General features: G+C 45.9%; 1 protein-coding gene across 1 annotated transcript in view; it reads left to right on the forward strand.

The window, feature by feature from the left end:
- Positions 1 to 26,684, forward strand: part of SFI1 (SFI1 centrin binding protein) — a 945,294-nt gene that overhangs the window by 743,262 nt on the left and 175,348 nt on the right. The window contains exon 12 of the mRNA XM_044068851.1: positions 4,764 to 4,890. Within this exon, the coding sequence (XP_043924786.1) occupies positions 4,764 to 4,890 (127 nt within the window). The remainder of the gene's footprint in view (positions 1 to 4,763; positions 4,891 to 26,684) is intronic.

The following is a 26,684-nucleotide window of genomic DNA, read 5'->3' on the forward strand; positions in this document are numbered from 1 at the left end:
CTGAGGTTCTTCAGTTCTGATCAACCCTTTTTAAAGAAGGAGCAAGTTTTTCTCTGATTAAACTTCAACTGGCAGCAATTTCTAATTATAACATAGGGGAGAAATAATTTGTTGGATTTGTCCAAATTATGCAAATCCTTTCTGAAAGGTATTTTTCTTCTTAGACCACCAATAAAGTATCCCTCACCTCCTTGGGATCTAACAATTGTGATACAGGATCTAATGCGAAAACCGTTTAAACCTTAAGCTAAAACTGATTTAAAGTCCCTTTCATGGAAAACAGTTTTCTTAGTAGCCATTGCTTCTGCAAAGTGAATATCTGAACTCCAGGCTGTTTCTTCTAAATTTCATTGCATCATTTTTCCTAAAGATAGGGTTACTTTATGGGCAAACCCTTTTTACCAAGAGTGGTTTATGAAAATGACGTTAATCCGTCCATTCATTTACCAGTATTCTTTCTAAAAATTTCAAAGACGGGAGAGTACATGGTTCATCTCATTGATGTACACCAACAATTTATCTTCAGAGGACTGAACAAATTAGAAAATCAGATCTACTGTGTCTCCTTTTCACCAAAAAGACTGGGTTGTCCATTCTCTAAAGTCACTCTAGCCAAATGGGTTGCAGACTGTATTTCTTGGATTTATTTCCAGCAAGGCATGACCTTACCTAAACATCTCAAAGCTCATTTAACTAGATCCATGGCTGCTTCACTTGCTTTTTGGTCAAGAACATCTGTTGATGATATTTGTGCCACAGCCACATGGTCCAGTGCTCATACCTTTGTTACTCATTACAAATTGGTTTGGTGGTACTTTGGAATATCCTTCCATGAGGGCCACCCAATATCAACGTAGCTGGGGACTCTGTCCCATGGGTTGAGAAAGAATGAAAAAGATAAAATCAGATTTAAAATTTACATTCTTACCATAACTAGGCATCTGTGTTGTCCATTTTTATTCTTCCTCAGCTTTCTTCCCATCTGTCCCCCAGTCATTTTTTTCTAGAGAAACCTATTGGATTCTGTTTGGAACCTGCAGTTCCAGATTTGAGCCCGTCCATTCACTATAAGCTTAAACCTGTCTCCATTTATCTGTAGGGTTATATGACAACAAACTTGATATAATGTAATTGGGACAGAATATCACATTGTGGGTAGAGAGATGAGCTTGAGAGCTGGATCTGAAGTCTGTAGTATGCGGTTGAGTTGGATTCAAGGATTGGATCTGAACCCATGGGTTGAGGAAGAATGAAAATGGACAGCACAGATGCCTAGTTATGGTGAGTACATACTTTTTAATTTCACTTGATTTTGTTTTCCATTTCGTAGCAGTTGTGTGTGTGTGTGTTTTTTTTTGGCAGTCAACAACAGTAAATTCAGCAGGGCCTTACTGTATCTAAGCCATTCATTTTGTATATCCCAAGTGTATTTATTTATTTATTTAACATTTGTTAACCGGGAAAGTCAAACTTGGAATGAAGCCAGTTTCCAGCGGCAGCCCAGGGAGAAACGCTCCAGACACAAGTCTTTGTAACGCGGGAAGAAAATGGAGCACCCAGAGGAAACCCACACAAACGCAGGGAGTACGTGCAGACACTGCACAGAAGGCACTCCAGCCGAGAATCGAACCAGAGAACCTCTTGCTGTGAGGCGACAATGTTACCACTGCACTATCCATTTAAAATAATGTGTTCCCCCAACATTCCTGACAATCTATCAATTCATTACATTCTCCAAAAATATGTTTTCCCAGGTACCCCTCCCTTTCTCATTACATCTCCAGCAATTGCTGTCTACCTGTGGAAAAATTCCCTGAAGTCTACTTGGGGTATTAAAATACCTATGCAAACACTTCCTCACAAAGATCCTAAACCTTCTAGATTTTGTTACATACTTGGGAGCAATACCTTTATTCTCCCATTGTTTTTTTTTTTTTTTTTTTTGCCTTTCCATTCTCGTTTCCCAGTTTTATCTAATCTCTTCTGATTGATTCTTGTAGTTATCGTACAGTATTTTATATGCTCTAAAAATTATCCTTTTTTTTTACTGCAACTTCTGTTCTAGGCTCTACTGTAAACTCAACCAGAGCTAGTTTTTCATTTAACATTCTCTATCCCTTTCTCTATGCTTTTTCTCTATCACCCCCTGGATAGAAAGGCAACTGCAATTTAGCTGTTTCTTATCGACCATGAAGTCTAATATGCACCACTACTTATGGATCTAAAATAAATCTCAAATATGTAAAGGAGTGGATGTGACTACAATGGCTACACCTATTTACATATTTTGAGTAAGTATTTTTTTCATACATTTCTAAAGGATTATACACCACTCCCTGGTTAGGTTACACTTCCTGGATACCAATCCCTGGTTAGGTTACATTTCTCTCCCACCACTCCTTGGTTAGGTCACTCTTCCCCCCCACTACTTCCTGGTTAGGTCATGCTTCTCTCCCACCACTCCCTGGTTAGGTCACGCTTCTGTCCCACCACTCCCTGGTTAGGTCATGCTTCTGTCCCACCACTCCCTGGTTAGGTCACACTTCCATTCCACCACTCCCTGGTTAGGTCACACCTCCCTCCCGCCACTCCCTGATTAGGTCACGCCTCCCTCCCACCATTCCCTGGTTAGGTCACACCTCCCTCCCACCACTCCCTGATTAGGCCACACCTCCCCCACCACTCCCTGATTAGGTCACGCCTCCCTCCCACCACTCCCTGGTTAGGCCATGCCCCCCACCACTCACTGATTAGGCCACGCCTCCCTCCCAACACTCCCTGGTTAGGCCACACACCCTCCCACCACTCCCTGGTTAGGCCATGCCTCCCTCCCACCACTCCCTGGTTAGGTCTCACTTCCATCCCACCACTCCCTGGTTAGGCCATGCTTCCATCCCACCACTCCTTGTTTAGGCCACCTTTCCATCCCACCACTCCTTGTTTAGGCCACCTTTCCATCCCACCACTCCTTGGTTAGGCCACGTTTCCATCCCACCACCACTCTGGTTAGGTCACACCTTGGGATGCAGGGGTGAAAGGCAGTGGGAAGTCATCAGAAAGGATGCATTGAATGGAGGAGTATGGGTATTACAAAATAGCGAGAGCTGGAGTTTTTCCTTAACTTCAACCAGAAGAGACAGATGGGTGGACATGAGTGTACAAACTTGTGTCTTGGAGGTCCAAGCTAATGTGAAGGGTTTATGTCTGACAAGACTACAGATAACTGTGAACTTGGTGCCATCATAAACTCTCCAGAGCCCAAGATCCTCTAAGAGGACCTTTCCCAAACAGATAGCTGGTGTCATAACCACGGACCAAAACAAAATGCCAAAAAAGATATAATCACCTTAGGCAAACATGGTATCACCAGTAACTTTCACATCAACAGCACACCCCTGAAAATTGATCCAGTAGTTAGAGAGCTGGGAACCTATATGGAAAACAAACAGTTCTTCACCAACATGTGTCCGCTATTTTATGAAAGCCCTTTTGCATTGTGCAGCATATTTATTAGTAAGGGTATGGCATCTAGGTTCAGGGACATGATCATTACACTGTAGTCAGCACTTATTTGGCCAACCACTGAGCACAATGCCCCCTTCATTATGTATCTGTCCAAACACTTAACACAAGTTGAATGACCATAATACTTTCTCAACCAGAAAATCAAGAGCATAAAATCATGAAAACTACACTGACCATCTCAAACCCTTGTTCTGTTCTTTGTATCATACAGGCTACTGAGATGCAATCTCTGCTTCACTTGCAAAACCTCAGTAGACTCTGTCCTCTCAGGTCTCCCACAAATCTGCAAGTCCAGTGGTGGCATAAACACCCATACACTAGATCTTAATCTGTTCTGCAACCTACAATAGAACATGTTACAGGGATAGATATGTATACCAGAGAATACCACCACTTTGCAGTTCTCTTCTTCACATAAAGCAAAGTACTTCCCTTACTCTGTGTAATATGGATGAATGGATTGAAACCTAAAATTTACCCTGGTTTAGCACCCTTGTTCCTTATGGGTAGGGATAACATGTACATGTTCTGCCCAGCTCTGGGTTTATTCTTACTTAAATTATAATGTTAAGTAGAATGCAGGACTAGGCTTTCAAAGATCCTCCTGGAATAATAGCCACCTGGTAATTACCTATGAACTTACATCGAGTAAATATGAAGGGGTCATCCTGAACAAGAAGGACAGAGGGGAAGGGAGAGGGGCAAAGGCAGCAGATAATAGAGACCCAACTCTGTTCCTTATGGAGACTGCTGCAGACCCACAAAATGGACTGCCAAACTGGTTTGTGAAGAGGGAGTCCACTGAGACATTGAAGAGGGTAGTGAGACAGGTAGGGAAGGGATGAGGTGGAAGATGAGGATAGATGAGAGTTAGAATGTGAAATGGAGTTAGAATTCTGACTGAATAGGATTACTTTGAGATCTGATTCCTCGGAATTAGTGCTACAGGTCTGTTTTTCAGAAAGTAGGATCCTGTGTCAGCAAATGCACATGTATGATAGTTTTGAGGGCAGCTAGTCATTTTATTTTTTAAATGACATAAGAGTTTTGTCAGCACTGAGGTTGTATAGCAATTAAACATAATTAACACAATCTGCAGCTTGATGCAGAAAGCAACCACGGAAAAAGTAATTTCCTGTTTTGGTTTGTGGTGGCAGTCTGTGTTTTATTCTAGGTAAGTTGAGTACTGTTCATTCAGAGGTAATACTGTGGTGTCTTTTTTTTATACTGTAATATAGGGTATAAAGAGGAGGAGCTTGAATCTGAGCAAGAAGAAAAGGATGATGAGCGTCGCCATCTGGAGACTGAGCTGCTGGAGATAAGACAAGAACTGCAGCATTACCATGACAACATGCAGACCCTTAGGTAAGGTGGTATGTTGAAGAGACTGACATCCTGAATGACATTTCATTATCTTTGCAGAGATGGTTATTCATTCAGCTCACTCTAAGGGCAATCCAACAGGCAATATTCCTGCATATATTCTTATTTGTCCCCCAAACTGATCACCTAGCCTCCCCTAATGAAGTTGATTAATTCCTTGGGGGAGTGAGATCCTTTGGGGTGACAGACCTCTGGTGACACCGTGATCCCAGCAGACATCAAGGAGTTTGTCTCAATGTGGTATCCCAGTGACTGAAGACATTGTATATGTCCTAACTCCCCTTCCCTTAATGCTGATATAGGCATAATGATTGTCTATGTCTTACATGTACATGAGCTTTTCTTCCCACAAGGAGACAAGGGCTACTATCTCTGGCTGAGACAGCCCACATACATCCAACCCTAGGTTGACCTCACCCCACACAAGATTTGCCTCCACCCTCTAACATGAGGTCTGTCTTCCCATAGCTGTGGGCATAGCCAGCCAGAGCTCCCAGCCCTCCCCTCCCAAGATGTGCAAGTCCATCCTCCCTTGCCTGCTCCATCAGACGTCCAAGTTGCTAATTGAACTCTAGTCATGTGGGCCATAGTCAGAGCTTCATCTCTGTATGCTACCAGTGCAGGTGTCAACACTTTGTCATAAGAAATAAAAGAGATACTACATCTTTGGTATATAATTCTTATGTGAACTTAATGTTATTCATGTCCCTGTTTCATTTTCATCAAGAAAGTTAATTGGTTCTAAGTCCTACCATTCCTTATCCTTAGTCTGACAATGAGAATAATTTAGTTCCTCATAGGCTTAAATATTTATGCAGCAAATCTTTCCTTGGACAGAATTTCCTCACTCCCGTCAGTTGCTCAGACTCTGCTGTCTGTTCTAGTAGCAACTGCAGTCTTGTGTCTGAAGGTGTTGGATTTAATTGTGGCCTCAACAGATCTAGTTGTGTTTTCCAAATGCAGATTCTTCAGTGTATATTAAAGGTGCATTGCTTCCTCTCGTTCATTTGATTAGTATTTCTCAGACATGCTCTTTTGGCAATGCACATACAGCCTATCTCAGGGTTGACATTTTAGCCCTCTCCTTCCCACTGTCACAGTTACTATGGACACGTCTGCCTTGGTGTGATGGATGACATTGCTAAGGGCTGATGGCTGAAGGTGTGTGAATAGAGACTTCCTTTTACACAAGTGTTCATTAGATATAGAAGGTCCTCCTATCACTCCTGACTCCTTGGGACCTCTCCCTCCATAGTGCAGTTATCATCCAGTATGGTAATACGGTGGTGTGATGCATAAATAAGGGGAAGCCCATTCACATGTTCTGGTCAGGATGCTGAGAGATTATGGAACTGGGCCATGTCTGCTGATAACTTTCTGTTTAGCAGTGCATATCCTGGGACAGCCCATCGCTCGTTTTGATAACGTTAGTCAGTGCTTGGTAATGCAACACCTGTAATTCTCATGTACTTGATGAGTCATTTCATCACTGTAGCAAAACATCTGTGACTTGTTTGCATCCCCACCCATCACCAAGTGCAGCAGTTTTTTTCCCCATAATTCCTCCTTAGGGACAGACTTCCTGGGGTACTCCACTCTCATCCATGGCCCACTTGATCTCCTGTATACCGCCCCCCCATTCCCCTCAACCATGAAATTTATAAAGAAAAACAAATTAAGGGTCATTCTTTTTTGCTGCCCTTCTGCTTCATTATATCTGACTGCCCAGTGCTCCTTTTCATTGCAGGTTTACCAGCCTTTCCTACTGCCTCCAAGCTATAACCAACACAGAACCTAAGGTTGTCATCAGTGGTAGTGCTGTTGACTGCTTTCATTTGGGTATTTTTATTTGTGACCTAACCCCTTGGTATCCCCCTCCGCCTTTGTTCGCCTTTTACATTTGTGGTTTACTCCCTTCTATGAACCTTGTCTCCTCAGATGAGCACCACCCCACCCCACCCCCACCATGGGTATATCTATACCTCCCTACCAGAATATCAGGCATCCAGATTGCTAATCAAACACAGGTTGCCTGGGCTGTAGTTAGAACTTTAACTCTCTCAAAATGACTGCACTGGCCAGGCTAGGGTCACTCTAATAGCCTCTTTCTGGCCCAAAATGTGTTTTCTACTTCAGTGTCCATTTCTTCTGGAGAAGCCCCTTCTCATACTGTATAGAGTTTTATTAGCCATTCATCCGGCAAGCCTGACTCAGACGTTCAGTCATTCATTCATATTGACTACTTGGTCTTTCCAGTGGAATTTATGGACAGGGATGCAGCATCCCCATCTAGTGTGGTCTAGAGCCATACAGCAGCCCAAAAAACAATATTAAGAAGGTCTGCAAGCATGAATCATTAGTGTTTTTTCTAAGGGCTACCAAGCAAGGAGGAGACTGTCTTTACCCCAATTCCTGTTCTTCTTCAGTTCCTAGCTAGTATGTTTCATGGTATTCCAGTTATTCTGCCATAAAGCTTTACTTGGTTACCATTTTTTAACTTTCATCAAAGTCTAAGCTGTTCTTCTCCAGCATTCTTGGTAGGGGGTGGTGTAATGGTTAAGGTGTTTACCTCACAGAAAAAAGAGATACAGCGTTTGACCGTCACCAAGGGAAATTGAGTAGGCTTAAAATGGCCCATGAGGGCAGCGAGCCTAGTAACTTTCCTATGAGTCTTTGAAAGTCTGCAGAGTCTTCTTAACAGGAGGATTCATACTGAGACCACCCTTCACAGTGTCTGTACCTCCTTGAGATATAAGTTTTGTATCAGAAAAATTGTCTGCTAAAGTTTGGACCCATGACTTGCGCAGAACTAAAATTCTTACTATGGAAAATTTGCTTTTAGTGGTTATCACTTCTGCCAGAAGGATCTCTGAACTGCAAGCTCTGTTGTTAAGATCCCTGTGTGGCTCATCATAAGAACAAGACTATGCATGCTTACTAATCCTGTGGTTATGCCAAGAGTAATTGTAAATTTAAACCTAAACAAATCCATATTTTTTGTTTTCCCACAGCTTTCTAATAAAAGGAGAATGTAGGCTACATTCTCTCGATGTACATAGACAGATCCATAAATGCCTGAAAGGGTGGATAACATTTTGATCTGATTTTGTCCTTTTCATTCATTCCTCAGCTGATGGGTTCAGATCCAACTTGGCCGCTTTAACCAGATCACTGGATCCTAGAACTCTCAAGCTTCTCCTTTTACCCACAATGCCCTGCCAACTTAATGTACCTCAGATCTCATTGCCACCATTAGGTATCAGACGCAGATTCCTTAGCTCTCAAGTGTTTTTGTGGACATTAGCCATCTTCCAGTGTTGTGAGTTACTTTGTTTCCTTATACCTTTTGTGTTTCTCCCACCTATAATCTACAATTAGTTTATTCTTTTCTGTTTTTAGCTACTGTTTTTTGGTACTTCTTTCAAGTATTTCGCTTTACTCCTCTGAGTACTGCATCTGTCATTGTTGGTAGTTTTTCCTCTGTCTCTTTCTTTTTTTCTATTTTCTTTTTGTTCAGTAAAAAAACAAAAATTCTTTATAGCCTTATAGAGTAGCTTTTGCTTTTAGCCTTGCAAGTTGGTCGTTGCTTCTTTGTGCTTAGTTGTATGTGGAGTTGTTTTTGCTAGCATGTCAGACAAACTCTCTGGGTTAAAAAAATGTGTTTCCTGTGGGCACAAGCTACCCAACATGTATGCCCACAGGGAATGCGTATACTGTCTGGGTCATGCACAACTTGAAGTGGACTTGTGCAATCTGCTCCGGTTTTAACATCAGAGCCTTAACAGTTTTCCAGAATAAATTAGTTCTGTGAGGTCTTTTGCCTTCTTCATGTATTCCTTTGTTTGCTGTGGCCCAAACTCCCACAAAAAAGTCAGGCAAAAGTAAGGCTGATACTTTGCCTAAAAAAAGGAGCCCCGAAAAAGGTCTCTGGACTGATCTTCAGCACCTTCATCAGTGCATCCTGCTAAACTTCATGAAAAGTTGAATCCATCGGTCTCAGATCTGAGAGTTCAGAAACCAAGGTCCCCTAAAATCCGATCTTCACTACTACTATCAGATCCAATTCCATGTAGACTTCCTTCTCCCTTCCTAGAGGGGTCACCTTGAAAACACTCTAGGACTCCTTCCACTATGTCTTCTCTAAGATCCTCCAGAAGTCTTTTGGAAGCAGATGTGGGCAGAATGATGAGGAAGTTCCTCAGAACACAGATACAGATGGGTGTTCTCCCAGCTCTGACCCCAAATGGGCCCGTGAGCTGACATCTGTCCACCTCCCTTCTAGTATCTCCTTCCCCGATCTGACTTTCTATTTCGGAGCATTTGGATCCGAGATCCGTAGGGATGTCTGCTTCAGATCTGAAGACAGTTTGCTGTTTGACTCCAGTGGTTCCTGTGAGCTGACTGACACTCAGTATCTTGGAGTCAAAGGACTCTCAGAGCCAAAGCATCAGCACCAGATCTGGGGATTTAGAGTTGACTTCAAAGCTTTTGGAGTTCTCTGTCTCCCTCAGAGCCTTGGCACTGGATAGCTCAGGTCCAACTCCCTCCTTGGACAGGGTGCTAGTGGTGTTGCAGAAGCTGATGATCCAAGATGTTCCAGCTTTGGAGCTGTTGACTTCTGTTTCCTCTAGACGTTTTGCCTTTGAGGCTGTGGAGAGGGTTTTCTCCTTGGCTAGAAAAGAGACATCCCTGTCCCTCTCGGATCAGACAACCCTGCCTCATACTGTTCTTTGCTGTGAGCCTCAATTGTCCCTTCCACTGGGACAGCCAACCCGAAAGAGTCTCCAGCTGTTCCATGAGGACATTATCTGTTCTGACACTTCCCCAGAACACCCCACTGAGGATGTTCCTCAGAAGATGACATGTAGGAGGAGGTACTTAGATTCCCCTCAGGAATCTCTCACAGAGACATCAATTTTAATGACAGGGAGGGGTCCCCCAGATAACCACCTGATGATGTCTCCTTTGGAGACACCCTGGCGATCCTGAAACAAAAGCATGGTTGGTCTTCTGACACCCACTCCCAGGAGGAATCTGTGTTCCTAGGTTCATAGGTTGGTACTAGGCTATCAGCCCTAGGGCCTATACAAGCCTAGCCATAACAATTCCCTGGCTATTTCTTCCCACACTATTTACTTCCCTGGACCCCTGTCTAGCAGGGCGACTGACGTGATCCCCGGGGTGAATTTCCTTTCTCCCATCCAATTGTCAAGGTTCCTTTTGATGAGGGCCAAAGAGGCGTTCTGCTTGACATGTATTGGCAGTCTATTCCAGAGTCTGGGGAGTGTCTGGGTCAGGAACCTGTCCCTCCAGCATGTTTTGTTTATTGTGATGACAGTGTTTAGATCCCTGGAGCGTGTGGCTCTGAGGGATTGGGATTTCTTTAAGTGTAGCATGTCCAACAGCTCTGGGTTTGACATGGCCTTGTACGTTAAGCAGAGATTGCCTCTGAGTAAACGATGTGTGACAGAGTATAGCTGGAGTTTTTTAAGGCGGTCAGCGTAGGCCATCTACTTTAGGCCTGTGATTCTTTTAGTGAGGTATTTCTGCGGCCTTTCCCATTGTTGCAGATGTCTTGAGAGGTACATACCAAAAGGGACATTGTATTCTATAATGGGTCTAATGAGGGATGAGTACAGTGGGACAATGATCTCCTTTTTTCTGGATGAAAAGCCCTTAGTGATGAGGTGTGCCACATAGAAGGATTTCCTGACTGTTGTGGCGATGTGGTTATCGAAGGTTAGACCACTGTCCACCTGTGTCCCTAAGTCTCTTATCACACTTTTGGTGTTTAGTGTACTGCCACCTATGTGGTAATTCATGGGTACATGTTTTTTTCCCAAAGGGGATAACTATACAATGTTAAGTTGTCTATCTCGCCTTCATTCTTGCTGGTTGGGTTCGGAGCCGATCCTCGGCTCCGACTTGGCCATCTTCACTGCTTACTGGCTCGAGGCCCCCCTATATCCCATGATGCCTGGCGCTAGATACCCAGATCTCGTTTGCCGCTTCTGCTGCGAGGTTGTTCTACTGGCTCAGGTCGTATAAAACTTTATTATTATTGTTTTTTCTTGTCATAGTTTTTAGTGTAGAATTAGTCGTTAGATAAAACTGTTGTATTGTAGTTCGTTTCTCCTAAATCCTTATTACTTCTCCTCAGAAACTCATTTAAATTAGAGAGTTTCCCCTCCCCCCTGCTCTCCCTTTTCTTACCTCAGAAAGGTTTTCCGTTTAAGTTAGAGGATAACCTTTTCTCTCTATCTCCTTCTTAAAAAAAATATATATATATATATATTTTCCTTAGTATCACTGTTAGTGTTTAGTGATAGTTAACTATAGTTTGTTTGTAGTACTGCTTGTAGTTTTTGGTTGTGGTAAATGTAATCTGTAATTTTTAGTGGTTAGTTACTTTAACCTTTCCGTGTGTGTTTCTTGTTCCTTGGTTTTCCTCCAGGATGTCCAAGGATCCTAAGCCGTCCGGATTCAAGAAGTGTGGCTCATGCTGTCAGAAGATGTCTCTGACAGATGGGTCACACTTCTTGTGTTTATTGTCTGGGCGCTGTGCACCTGCAGGACACTTGCTCGATTTGCCATGCTTTCAGTCCAAGAGTCCTGCAGGAGCGCAAAAACAAATTGATCCTGAGTGGTTTGCTTAAGCCCCAAGATTCACCGGCTAAGACTCAGCCCATGAAATCTTCCAGGCCACCTAAACCTTCAGCTCCCAGTTCGGAGCCAAGCTATACCATCCATCTCGGCTCCGGCTGGAACCGATGTTCCTCCCTCCCAGTCGGCTCCGACATGTTCCTCGGAGCCGTCTGAGAGTCAAAAAAGATCCAGGTCTCCTTCTCTGGAGTCGATACGTTCCACTCCAAGATCACCTCTGCTCCAGTCGGAGCGTAGTCATCGCTCATCCCACTCTTCTCGGTCCTCAAGACTTTCAGACCATGACTTGGAAAGAGTGGTCAGTAGGCTGCTAAAATCGCAGGCCCTAGCCAAAATGTTGTCCAGCCCCCCTCATCAGGTGTCGGCTCTGCCCACGTCTGTAGATATTCCTTCTCCGACTCGTCCTTTGAGCTCGGAGCCGGAGTTCATTGGGGTTTGAGTCGTGGAACCGTCGGCTCCGATACCTTCTCCTTCGGTTCCGTCGTCGGCTCCGATCCCTTCCATGGTACCGTCCCTGGAGGAATCTGGGCACCAAGACTCCCTCGTCGGCTACGAGGGGGAGAGTGGCATCGGACCCTTGTCCGACCCCGCTCTCCCCCTCGGGGCTTCAGCTCAGGTGAGCTCGGCTCCCACATCTGCCTCGGAGCCGTCCCCCTCGGTGCAGGGAGGGGTTCTGGTTTCTTCGGAACTGGAGCCCTCTCTGCGTCCAGGCAGGGACGCCTTCGAGGTGATGAGGAGTGTTCTGGCCCCCGAGTCAGTCCCACGATCGACCCCATCAGCTCCTCACCCTAGGGTGCCTGCGTTAGCCTCTGCCCCTCTTCCAGACCCCAAGCGTGGGGATCCAGCGCTCCAGGACACACCTTTGGGTGTATCCTCCTCTTCCGAGGCCTCCCCTGATCATTCAGAGGAGCCACCTTGCAAGAGGAAATGCAAGAGGAAGCATGTTGACTCCCCCGAGTCTGTCACATCAGATACCGACTTAGAGGAGTTGGAAGGGTCCCCAAGATCCCCCTCTGAAGATGTCTCCTTCTCAGACATCCTTGAGATGCTTAGGCAGAGGGGGAACTAGACTGCCCTAAGCCCTTTCGAGGATGAGTCAGTATTCCTGGATGCATTTGGATCCCTACCTTCCACCTCCTGGGTGTCTCCGCCTTTCAACCCACTGATGTCTGTGGTGGCTCAGAAGGCATGGTCAGCTCCAGACACAGTGGAACCGACCCCTAGAAGACCTGCCAAATTCATTACTGCACCACAGGACAAACACTTCTTGACCAAAGGTGTCCCCGTTGATGCCATGGTGGTAGCGGCGGCCACAAAGAAGGAGTTGGCAGAAACTTCTTCATCTGTCCATCCCCCTCCAGGACGATGGATAGATATGGGAAGCAGACGTTCTCTTCAGCGACCTTTTCCATGAGATCCCTGAATTATCTGTGCCACTTTACCCGTCTTCAGAGGGATCTCCTTAAAGAGCTTGGAGATACCCTCCAAGATCCATCAGCTGAGGGGGCCCAGGCTAAGGCAGCCTCCCAGCTGGCGACTCTTAATTCAGTGGTAATCTCCTCCATGAGGCTCATTTCATATGCAGCCGATGGTGCGAGTAGAGTCGCAGGTACAGGCATTGCCCTAAGGAGGCACGCTTGGATGCGGCTATGTAACTTTGCGGAACCTTTCAGAGCATCTTTCACCAACACCCCTTTTGATGGTTCCTCTCTCTTTGGATCACAGGAGAAGGATACCCTTACCAGGTATGAGCAGGAAGGCAAGACTCTCTCTGCCGTAGGAGTCCGTTTTTCCACTCCTTCCAGACCATATCCCAAGGGTCAGAAGAGTGGAAAGATGTGGTTCCGGAAATCCCAGGGAGCCTTGCCGGACACACGTGATGAGTTCCCATCCAGGGGCAGAGGAGGGAATAATAATAGATGCCACCCTCATGGCAGAGGGGGTCCGCAAAATCAGGGCAGCAGAGAATCCTTCTCTGAGAAGCCCTTCCAGCATCCCTGAAAGGTTGCCCGGCTGCCCACCTCTGGAGGCAGTCGGGGGAAGATTATCGCTGTACCCAAGAGCCTGGCAAGACATAATACAAGACAAATGGGTACAGTCTGTTATATCCGGAGGCTACCGAATTCCCTTTGTTCGCACCCCCTTAAGGTCAAACAAGTCCCTTCCAGACGTTCCACCCAATCTAAGGGACCAAGCAGTTCAAGAAGTCTCAAAACTGCTAAGAAAAAGGGCCATCCAGCAAGTCCCAGCAGACCAACAAGGATCCAGAATTTACTCAAGGTTTTTTTTTGGTACCAAAAAAGACAGGGGACTGGAGACCCATTCTGGATCTCAGCAGACTGAACAGGTCTGTACAAAGAACGAAGTTCCGGATGGTCACGCTACAGTCCATTTTACCCTTCCTGGGTCAGGACAATTGGATGTGCTGTATAGATCTTCAGGATGCGTACTACCACATCAAAATGGACAGACGCTCCAGAAGATTCCTTCGCTTCCGGCTGGGAGCCAGCCATTATCAGTTTAGAGCTCTGCCCTTTGGTCTAACCACAGCCCCCAGGGTGTTCACCAAATGTATGGCAGTAGTTACCACTCACCTGAGACGGCAAGGATTCCAGGTGTTTCCATATCTAGACAACTGGCTCCTCACTGCTACCACCAGGCATCACCTTCTGCGAGCCAGAGACTGCACTATCGAGACTTGCTCCAGGCTAGGTATCACAATAAATTTCGAAAAGTCTGCATTGTCACCCTGTCAATCTATCACCTTTATAAGCGCAAATTTAAATACCAAAGACATGTCAGCGAGCCTTCCACCCGACAGGGTATTAGTGATTCGCCAACATGTGAAGATTTTATTAGCATGCAAAAGAATTCAAGCCAGGTTTGTCCTCCAAACTCTGGGTCTCATGGCAGCAGCGATCATACTTGTCCCTCTAGCTCGTTTTCACATGAGGATTCTCCAGTGGCTTCTTTTAACTCAATGGTCCTTCCAGCAGCTTCCCATGTCTTACATGATCATGATCACACAAGCATGCAAGAAGCACCTTATGTGGTGGATGGTCTCCGCATCAGTGTCCCACGGCAGACCATTTGTACTCCCCCCTCCAGTTGCTACTGTGACCACGGATGCCTCCCTGATCGGGTGGGGGGGCATTATCAGGGCAGAACAGTCCAAGGCACCTGGCAACCTCACAAGTACCATCTGCATATAAATGTCTTGGAGATGAGGGCCGTGTTCTTAGCGTTGCAGGCTCTTCAGGACTCTCTTCCTACCGGGGCCATTGCGATTCAAACAGACAATATGTCTGTAGTGTGGTACATCAACAAGCAGGGCGGAACCAGGTCCTACCCCCTATGTTGAGAAGCACTCAGACTCTAGCAGTGGGCGATCTCTTCCCAACGGTTTCTGATTGTAACGCACATCCCTGGGAGGTCCAATGTCATAGCAGACAGGCTGAGCAGAGCAATTCTCATGCCTCATGAGTGGTCTCTGAATCAGGTAGTTGCGGACCAAATCTTCCGCAAATGGGGCCAACCTTGCTGCAACCTTTTTGCGACTCCCTTCAACAGCAAGTGCAGCAATTTATTCTCTCTCCTTCCACTTCCCGGGCATTCCCCCAGAGACGCTCTAGTCCACAATTGGCCTCAGGGATTTCTTTATGCATTCCCTCCTTTTCCCCTAATCCCGAAGCTAATGCAGAAAGCTACCATACTGGGCTGCAAAATGATCCTCATTGCTCCATATTGGCCTTGACAAATATGGTTCCCGTTCCTGCATCGCCATCTTCTCGAGCAGCCTTGAACTCTGGACCCAGTTCCAGACCTTCTGATTCATCAATCGGGTGGGCTGCACCAATCCCTACGATCTCTCCAGCTCACTGCTTGGTTGCTCCACTTCCAACTTTAGTCAGGCTTCCAGATATCTCCCCCTCTGTCCACAAAATCATTTTGTCAGCACACAAGTCTACGACTAGAAAAACTTACGCTAGTAAGTGGAAACGTTTTTCTTCCTGGGCAAAGGCTAAAAGTATAGACCCCTTTTCAGCCCCTGTACACCACATTTTGGAATTTCTTGCGGAACTCTTCCATGCTGGGTCCGCTTCCGCTACAATTAGAGTTCAGTTAGCTGCAATTTCAGATTTTCACATTGGCCTGTCGGAAAACAATATCATGTCTCATAAGCTATGTAAAGCCTTTCTCAAAGGAACCACTCTGCTCAGGCCCCCAGTGAGAGATCCTCCACCACCGTGGGATCTAAATTTGATTTTAGCTTCTCTAATTTTACCCCCTTTCGAACCTGCAGCTTCTTGTTCCTTGAAGTTCTTATCTTGGAAAACCCTTTTTCTGGTAGCTATTACTTCAGCCAGAAGAGTTTCGGAACTTCAGGCTCTTTCTATCCGTCCTCCGTACCTCGTGTTCCACAATGACAGAGTTGCTCTCAGGACTAATCCTTCCTTCCTTCCTAAGGTCTCTTCAGAGATTAACTTGAATCAGTCCATAGACCTTCCTGTGTTTTTTCCTAACCACTCCAACAGGGCGGAATATAAGTTGCATCAGTTAGATGTTCACAGGCAACTACTCCTTTATTTGCATAGAACTAAGGACATTAGAAAATCGGACCAACTTTTCCTGTCTTATGCAGTCGGTAAACAAGGTCTTCTAGTCTCCAAAGTAACCTTATCCAGGTGGTTGACTTTTATCATCACATTTATATATCAACTGAGGAATAAAGAATTGCCAGTTAAACCAAAAGGTCACTCCACCAGAGCTTTAGCCACTTCAGTGGCCTTTCAGGCTAGGTTGCCCATGGAATCTATTTGTGCTGCGGCTACGTGGGCCAACCCACATACTTTCATTTCGCATTACAAGTTGGATTTGGTTTCCAGAAGCAGAGCTGATTTTGGTTCCACTGTTCTGAAGAGTCTGTTCCGATGAGCCACCCAGGACTTTAGGTGCTAGGGACTCTGTCCCAACCAGCAAGAATGAAGGCGAGATAGACAACTTAACATAAAGAAGTTATGTACCTACCATAACGTTCCATGTTAGTTGTCTTCTTCTCGCCTTCTTTCTTGCTTCCCACCCTCCATCCCCCTATCCTAGTGGACCGAGAAGAGTTCCTCTTGATTTTTCACTGGACGAGTCTTCTCTGGCTATTCCTTTCCGACTAGTAGTCTCTCCAGTAGGATTTATGCATTCTAGGATAGGATTCCTTTATTATTATGTCTGCAGTTAGACTTACCAAACGAGATCTGGGTATCTAGCGCCAGGCATCATGGGATATAGGGGGGCCTCGAGCCAGTAAGCAGCTCTCGAGCTTTTGAAGATGGCCGAGTCGGAGCAGAGGATCGGCTCTGAACCCAACCAGCAAGAAAGAAGGCGAGAAGAAGACAACTAACATGGAACGTTATGGTAGGTACATAACTTCTTTTTTCTTGGCATTGAGCTTGAGCCCATGGCTCTGGCACCAAACATCTGTTTCTGTAAGGCTCTTTTGTGGATTATCCACATAATTTGGGAGATTCAATAATGGCTCCCAGTTTGCAGTCATCTGCAAACTTTGTTAGCCAGAGTCCCTTAGTGTTGGCCTGCACTTCAGAGAAGTAGATGACAAACAAGAGCGGTCCCAGGACTGAACCCTGAGGTACTCCACTTGTCACTTGTCTGGAGCTGGATTTGGAGTCTGTTACTTTTACAGTGTGGGTTCTGTCAGTAAGCCAGATGGCAACCCATCGAGTGACATAGGGATTAATGGCCAGCTTAGCAAGTCTGTCTATGATTCCAGAGTGGGGGATGGTGTCAAAGGCCTTGGCGAGGTACAGATAGGCTGTGTGGACCGCCTTACCCTTCCACAGCTCTGGAGACTGATTCAAAGAAGTCAGTCAGGTTCAGGAGACAAGATCGGCCCTTCACGAACCCAAACTGGGTGGGGTCCAGTGTTTGTAGGTTGCCAATGTCTTTGTTTATAAGTTCCATGATAATACGTTCCATGACCTTGCAGATCAGGCTCGTTAGACTGATGGGGCAGTAGTTCCCGGGATCCAAGGTGGATCCCCCTTGTGGAGTGGGATAACTGTAGCTGTGCGCCACTCAGTGGGCATGAAGCCTGAGGTGAGGCTGTGATTAAAAATTACACTTGGGTGAGGTGCCAGTTCATTTTGTAGTTCATGTAGTACACAGCCCGGGATGTCATCTGGTGCCATGGATGCTGTATTCTTAGCTTTTGAGAGTGCGTTTTTTACATGTGTGGCCATTATTACCAGAATTTGACAATCATCTGGTATTGAGATGGGCCGTTTAGGGGGTGAGGTTTCCACTGAATTGATCTGCCAGGATATTGGCAATATCTTTGGGCTCAGTATATTTAATGCTATTCTGTTGTAGCTCAGAGCAGATCTGAGCATTGCCATTTAGATTCTTGACATAGTTATAGAATGCTTTGTGGTTGTCTTTGGAATCTTTGGCAATTTTATTTTCGTAACTAGCTTTGGAGGATTTTATAAGGGATCTCAGCTTCTTACTGAGGCTGGAAAGAGTTTTGTTGCATCTTGGGATGTTCTTCTTTTCTGCAACAGTTTCTTCCTTTTGTTGTAAAGTTTGTTTATGGCAGGGGACCACCAGATTGGGTTCCTTTTTTTTTGGAGGAGAGCATCTTGGCTCTACTTGGGATGGCATGACTCATTCATGAGTGGATGTGCTCGTACAGTGCCTTAGTGTAGGATTCAGCAGTCGGACTTTCAGTTCCCGTCTGCATGGGTGTCATGCAGTTTGTCACTTCTGACTTGAGTAGCATGAAGTTGGCTTTGGAGAAGTTTTTTTATGGAGGTTTCCTTACTGGGGGGTGGGGGTTGGGATGTGGATGTTAAGGGTGATTAGTTTATGGTCAGACCTGACCAACGAGGGGGTGACCATAGGTGTGAAGCATTGATTACCCATGTTGGTAATGACCAGGTTTAGGATATTGGTGCCCCTGGTGGGATTATGGATTAGTTGATCCAGGGCGTTGGAATTTATGAATTCCAAGAACCGTTTGGCAAAGGTGTTGGTACACAAGTAGTTTTCCCAGTTAATGGCAGGGTAGTTGAAATCACTCAGTATTAGGGTGTTTGGTTGTATCTTAATATTTTCCAGTATGTTTAGAAAGGTGTAGTGAGAATATCTGGGCATGGTGCTCGAGCTGTAGCAAGCTGCAATTTGGATTGCAGTCTTACATAGTGTTAGTTGCACCTGGAGAATTTCAGACGCATTGTGTTGGGCAACTAGCCCTTGAGGTTTTTGGGTCTAGCCTATCTACTTGGCATGTGCGGAAAGAGCCAGACACTGTTGAGTCAATAATCAAAAGACTGGATAAAATTTTACCCTCCTCCCCAAAAACTGTGCACACTGGAGCAAGGGAGTACCAAGTGATGCTATGGTTGTTGCTGCAGCCACAAAGAAAGAACTAGCAGAGGAGAGTTCTACTGTCCTTCCCCCTAATAGAGTGTCTAGGGTATTGGACAGATTTGGGAAGCGTGTATATGCTTTAGCAACCTTTGCTGTCAGGTCACTGAATTACTTGGCACATTTTACAAGACTGCAAGGAGATTTGCTCAAGGAATTTATTGAATCTCTTTCTGGGCCCATGTTGTCCAAGAATGGAAGCAGAATCTTCTCAGAATTGACCACCTTCCAATCCATGTTGACTGTGTCCATAAGGTCAACCTCCCATGCTGCGAAAATTACTTCATGGGCAGTAGGTTCAGACATAGCTCTCAGAAGACATGCCTAGATATGTTTATGTGACACTGTGGAACCATTTAAGTCTTCATTCATACATGCTGCTTTTGATGGATCTTCTCTGTTTGGTCAAAAGTATCTTTAGATGATATTTGTGCAGCAGCAACTTTGGCTAATCACAACACTTTCATTACTCATAACAAGTTAGATTTAATTTCCAGGAATATAGCTGCTTTTCTCAGCAGTGCTGTGGAATATCCTTCACTAATGGCCTCACAAGGTCACAGTACCTGGGACTTTGTCCCATCAGTTGAAGAATGAATGAAAAGGACACATCAGATAAAATTGTTATGTACTCACCATGACATTACATCTGTGTTGTCCATTTTCATTCTTCCTCAACTTCCCGCCCACCTACCCCCATCTTTTGCTTCTGGGAAGATCTAGAATTGCACAGGAACCTGCTTTCCTTGTTTCAGCTCCAGGTTCCTCTTTCCTGTTTGCCTTTGGTAATTTCTGTAATAGCTTGTCCTCTTATATCTAGGGACAGCAAACTCGATCTGAGGTACATTAGATTGGCAGGTCATTATGGGTAAAGGGAGGAGCTCAAGAGTTCTAGGATCCAGTGATATGGTAAAAATGGCCAAGGTGGATCCAAGTGTCTGATCCGAACCTACATTTGAGGAAGAATAAAAATGGACAACACCTATGTAAAGTTAAAGTGAGTACATAACTTTTTTTTTCATTTGCTTCTCAAAGAGCTGGCCAAAAAATTTTCTAAGATTACTAAATCTTTATGGCTGTCAGAATGCATTGTCTTTGTGTACTTAAAATATAATAAATCTCTGCCAGGCAAACCAGGCCAGTTCAGAAGAAAAATATCTATCTACTTAGGATTTTTTCAGGAATTCCTTTGTTGATACGGTTTATGTAGTTGCTACATGGGCTTCACTGCACACTTTTGCAAGTCATTGTAAGCTGGATGTAATTTTCAGATCCGGGTTGACCTTCATAGCTATTCTGTCATTATCCTAAGCAAGAGTAGTAGCTGGGGACTCTGTCCTGGTGTTGAAATGGCTGACTAGATTATGTAAAATACAAAATATGTTCTTTATATTGATTACTGTGGCAGTAGCCTAAGCTATATGGGTTATATCCTGCAAGGATATAACAGCCAGACTGCCTCCAAAGCTTAAGGGCACTGTAATAGAGCTTCAAAGCTGAACTGTTTCGACTGCTGCTGCTGTAGTAATTACATTTTGTCTCCTAGTTTTCCAGGACAGTAGTGTCTAGATTATGTGGTTTCCATGCACTTCAGCTCTAAAACCAGCATTTTTACATTGAGAGTTTTCTGACTGCACTCTTGTAGCAGAAGTGTGCTGTAGCAAAGCTATCTGAGTTGGAGACTGTTGGGTGAAAACTTATTGTGTGTTTTCCTGATATGTCTATAGGCCTTGCTGTTGTAAAATAAGAAGTTATGTACCTACCATAACGTTCCATGTTAGTTGTCTTCTTCTCGCCTTCTTTCTTGCTGGATGGGTTCGGAGCCGATCCTCGGCTCCGACTCGGCCAATACTAAAGCTCGAGAGCTAATTCCACCGGCTCGAGGCTCCCCTATATCCCACAGTGCTAGGCGGTAACTACTCAGATCTCGTTTGATAGCTATACCAAGCAACCCTAGTCTCCATAGAATGGAGTAGGGAAACCCACCTCAAAACAACCTGCGTGAAAGGTATCGCAGACCTAAGAAAGGAGAAAAAGAGGTGGAAGAACATGTGGGAATGACGACTTCCAGAGGAAGAACACAAACTGAATTCCTGTCGGTCTGTCCAGGCTTGGGGGAAGGAGGGTGGGGCCTTAAGAAAGAAGGCGAGAAGAAGCAACTAACATGGAACGTTATGGTAGGTACATAACTTCTTAATGTTAAGTTGTCCATCTCGCCTTCATTCTTGCTGGATGGGACCGCGTCCCTAGCACCTTATCCCGGGTGGCCTATCGGAACAGACTCTTGAGAACAGTGGAACCAAAATTGGCACGGCTTCTGGAAACCATGTCCAATTTGTAATGTGAAATGAATGTATGAGGAGAAGCCCAGGTGGCTGCTGCACAAATGGAATCTATTGGCAGCCTATCCTGAAAAGCTACGGATGTAGCTAATGCCCTAGTTGAATGAGCTCTAGGTCTTGAGGGTAGTTTTTGATGTCTTATCTCATAAATTAAGGTAATTGTAGAGGTGAGCCATCTAGAGAGGGACACTTTAGTAACAGGAAGGCCCAATTTCCCTTCCGCATATGACAGAAACAATTGATTAGATTTCCTGAATTGTTTAGTCCTGTCTAAGTAATATCTAAGTTGGCGATGAACATCCAAAAAATGTAGCTTTTGTTCCGACCTGTTTGAATAGTTAGGGAAAAAGACGGGGAGATCAATAATTTGGTTTAGGTTTACTTGAGAGGAAACTTTGGGCAAAAAGGATGGATTAGTACGGAGGGATACCCTATCTTTGTGAAACACTAAGTAAGGAGGATGACTGCACAGAGCATGGAGTTCAGATACCCTTCTCGCTGAAGTTATAGCTACCAGAAAAAGTGTCTTCCAAGAAAGCAACTTCAGAGAACATGAAGCCGGTTCGAGGGGAAGGATTAAGGATGCCAGAACCAAGTTCAAATCCCATTGAGGCGGGGATCTTTGATTGGAGGTTTGAGAAGAAATACGCCTTAAAAAGGCTTTACAGAGTTTGTGAGCCATGATGCTAGACTCCGAGACACCAACATGAAAATTAGATATGGCAGCCAATTGAACTCTAATGGTAGATGCAGATGATCCTAAATGAAAGAGTTCTGCTAGAAAATCTAGAATAGACTGGATAGGTGCAGTAAAGGGATCTATGTTTTTTGATGTTGCCCAAAAGGAGAAGCGTTTCCATTTGCTACTATAAATCTTCTGGGTAGAAGATTTATGAGAGGCTATCAAGATATCTCGGACCGAGCGAGATATTGAGGGAAGCCTGGCTAAGGTTAGAATCGGAGAAACCACGCTGTGAGGTTTAGAGAAAGCAGAGATTGGTGCAGCTGACCCGATTGGTGGGTTATCAGATCTGGTACTGGGTCCAGATGCCAAGGCTGCTCCAAAAGGTAACGATGAAGAAACGGAAACCATATCTGTCGAGGCCAGTAAGGGGCAATGATGATCATTGTCACTCTCAAGGCGATGGCTTTCTGAATTAGTTGAGATATCAGTGGAAAGGGGGGAAAGGCATACAGAAGTCCCCGTGGCCAATCGTGGACTAGAGCGTCACTGGTGGGATGGCCTGGTAACGGGAAGAGAGTGAAGAAGTCGTGACACTTGCTGTTTTGGGGAGTAGCAAAAAGATCGCAGCAAGGCTGGCCCCATCTTAGGAATACTTCTTCTAGAACTGATTTCTTTAGAGACCACTCGTGGGGCATGAGAATTGCCCTGCTCAATTTGTCTGCAATAACGTTGGATTTCCTGGGAATGTGCGTTGCTATCAGAAAACGCTGAGAAGAGATCGCCCATTGCCAAAGTCTGAGTGCCTCTCGACATAAAGGGTATGATCTGGTTCCGCCTTGTTTGTTGATGTACCACACTACGGACATGTTGTCCGTTTGAATTGCAATAGTCCCAGTGGGAAGAGAGTCGTGAAGGGCTTGCAGCGCTAAAAGCACTGCTCTCATCTCTAAGACGTTTATGTGCAAGTGGCACTCGAAAGGTTGCCACGTGCCTTGGACTGTCCTGCCCTGATAATGCCCCCCCACCCGATCAGGGAGGCATCTGTTGTCAACGTGGCGACTGGTAGGGGGGAGTGAAGGGTCTTCCTCGGAGAAGTTGAGGTGATGTGATCCACCAAGACAGTTGATTCTTGCATGATTGAGTTATCAAAATGGTATGGGACATCAGGAGCTGTTGAAAGGACCATTGAGTAAACAGCATCCATTGGAGGATCCTCATGTGAAAGTGAGCTAAGGGGAGAAGGGGAATAGCTGCTGCCATGAGTCCTAACACCTTCAAAACTAGTCTGGCTTTGACTTTGTTGCATTGTAAGAGAAGGGAAACTTGTTTTTGAATATCTGACACTCTCTGCTCTGTGAGTCTGGCTGAAAGATTGAGTGTGTTTAAGGTGGCACCTATAAAGGTAATAGATTGACAAGGCGACAAGGCAGATTTTTCGAAATTTATGGAAATGCCTAGAGCTTGGCAAGATTGGATAGTGAAGTCCCTGGATAGAAGAAGCTGATGTCTGGTGGTGGCGGTAAGGAGCCAGTCGTCTAAATATGGAAACACCTGGAATCCTTGACATCTCAAGTGAGCCGCGACCACTGCCATGCATTTGGTAAACACACGGGGGGCTGTAGTGAGACCAAAGGGCAGGGCCCTGAACTGGTAGTGACTGGCTCCCAGCCTGAAGCGGAGATATCTCCTGGAGCGTCTGTTCATCTTGATGTGGTAGTACGCGTCCTGAAGATCTATCGAGCACATCCAATTGTCCTGACCCAAGAAGGGTAGAATGGACTGTAGCGTGACCATCCAGAATTTTGTTTTCCTGATATACTTGTTTAAGTAGCTGAGATCCAGTATGGGTCTCCAGTCCCCTGTTTTTTTTGGTACCAAAAAGAATTTGGAGTAGATTCGGATCCTTGCTGGTCTGCTGGGACTGATTGGATAGCTCTTTTGATAGCAGCTTTGAAATTTCTAATGCTGCTTGTTCCCTTAGACCGGTGGAACGTCTGGAAGGGATCTTTTGGGTTGGGATGGGATGTGAATAAAGGGAATTTTGTAACCCTCGGATATGATCGACTGTACCCATTTGTCTTGAGTAAGGGAAAGCCAGGCTTTTGGGTACAGGGATAACCTTGGCCCGACTGCCTCCGAAGGTGGACAGCCGGGCAGCCCCTCAGGGATGCTGAAAGGGTTTATCAGAGAACATTTCTCTGCTACCCTGGTTTTGCGGACCTCCTCTGCCTCTAGGGCGGCATCTATTATTATTCCCCCCTCTGCCTCTAGAGGGGAATCGACCTTGTGCGTCAGATGAGACTCCCTGGGATTGTTTGCGGAACCACATCTTTCCTCCCCTCTGACCTTTGGGATAGGGTCTAGAAGGGGTAGAAAAACGGACTCCTACGGCAGAGAGAGTCTTACCTTCTACCTCGCACCTGGTCAATGTATCCTTCACCTGTGGACCAAACAAGGATGATCCATCAAAGGGAGAATTGGTGAAGGACGCCTTGAAAGGGTCCGCAAAGTTGCATAGCCGCATCCAGGCGTGATGTCGTAAGGCAACACCTGTGCCTGTGGCTCTACTCGCCCCATCCGCAGCATATGAGACCAGCTGCATGGAGGAGTTAACGATGGAATTCAGGGTTGCCAACTGGGAGTTCATTGTGTCTTTGAACCCCTCAGCTGTAGGATCCTTTATCAGTTCACCCATATTCTTGAGTAAATCTCTCTGGAGACGAGTGAAGTGGCATAAGTAGTTCAGCGACTGCATTGAAAAGGTCGCTGATGAGAACAACTGCTTGCCGTACCTGTCCATGGTCCTAGATTCCTTATTAGGAGGATGGACAGGAACCGAAGGATCGGCTAACTCCTTCTTAGTGGCCGCAGCCACCACCATGGCATCAACAGGGACACCTTTGGATAAAAAATCTTTATCTCTAGGGGCAGTAATAAATTTAGATGGTCTCCTCGGGGTGGGTTCCACTGAATCAGGAGCCATCCAAGCCTTCCTTGCCACCACTTCCATAAGGGGGTCAAAGGGAGGGGACACCCAGGAGGTAGAAGGGCGAGAGCCAAACACCTCAAGATACACTGACTCATCCTCCGAAGGGTTAAGGGCTGGCCAGTTCCCCCTCTGTTTGAAGATCTCAAGGATGTCAGCAAAGGAGACTGTGCTTCCTCTTGCACTGCCTCTTCCTAGGGGGATCTCCTACCGGGTCAGGAGAGGCCTCGGAAGAGGAGGAAATTCCCAATGGGGAAACTTGAGGAGTTGGCTCTCTGCGGTCTAAGGCAAGGGGGTGAGTAGAAATCACCGCAAGCACTGTGGATGGAGGGGCTGAAGGAGCCGACTGTGGGGCAGACCCTGGTTCTAGCACGCTCCGCATGACCTCGAAGGCACCCCTGTCAGGCAAGGCCAGAGGCCCCCACTCCGAAGAGACAAGGACCTCCCCCGGCACCGACAGGGACGGCTCCGAAGACGATGTCGGAGCCGAACTCACCAGCGCCGAAGCCCCGAGAGGGAGAGCGGGGTCGGACAAGGGTCCGATGCCACTCACCCCCTTGGAGCAGATGAGGGAAGCTCGGCGCCGAGATCCCTCCAAGGAGGAGATCGGAGCAGATGACGGAGCCGAAAGGGAAGGTATCGGATCCGACGCACCGACAGTCATGGCTCTGACAAGCCCTGGCTCCGAACTCAAAGGAGTCGGAGGAGGAATGTATTGGGGAACGGAAATAGCCACTGACTGCTGAGTCGGGCTATGCAGCATTTGGGCCAGTGCCTCGGACTTGCGAAGTCTACTCACTACCGTTTGCAAATCGTGGTCAGATAGCCTGGAAGACCGCGAGGAATGAGTTTTATGGCTCCGTTCAGAAAGAAGAGGGGATCCTGGCGCCGAATGCACAGAGCCGATAGAGGGGGATCTAGATCTCTTCCTAGACTGTGGCTCCTATAAGAGTATCGGAGCCAACAGAGGTTTATCAGCCTCGGCTCCAGCCGGAGCCGAGGTAACAGTATGAGGCTTGGAAACATCGGCTCCGGCCGGAGCCGATGTCGAAGCAGACTTAACCTTTCCAGAAGTCGACTCAGAAACCGGAGCCGACTGTTTGGAAGTTTTAGAAGGCTTCCCCGACACAGACTGAGTCGGGGGGCCTTCAGGCTTTAATAAGCCCCGCAAGATTAATTTATTCTTGCGTTCCTGCAGGACTCTAGGGCTAAAACCATGACAAACAGCACAAGAGTCCTGCAGGTGCAAAGGTCCCAGGCAATACACACAAGAAGTGTGACCGTCTGTCAGAGACATTTTCTGACAGCACGAGTCACACTTCTTGAAGCCTGAGACCTTCGATTCCTTGGACATAATAAAGGGTCCAAGAAAACACACACACACACACACACACACACACACACACACACACAGGCCTTAATTAAAAATAAAATACCAGTCGCACAAGGGGACTAGAAGGGGCCTAAGGCCTAAAACTAAAGTGGTAAAAAAAAAGAAGGAATTAAGGGCAACAAAGTTGTCAAACTAGGTAAAGGAGTATTTAAAACTAAGGTTTTAGTGAAAAAGGAGCACTAGGGGTCTAAGATAGAAGATTTTAGAATTAAATCTTTGACTAACCTGCCTGAGCCGGTAGAAAAGCACCTCGTCAGCTATAGTGGCAAA

This window comes from Protopterus annectens, chromosome 4.part0, assembly GCF_019279795.1.
Source record: "Protopterus annectens isolate FY-2018-M chromosome 4.part0, PAN1.0, whole genome shotgun sequence".
Lineage (NCBI taxonomy): Eukaryota > Metazoa > Chordata > Ceratodontiformes > Protopteridae > Protopterus > Protopterus annectens.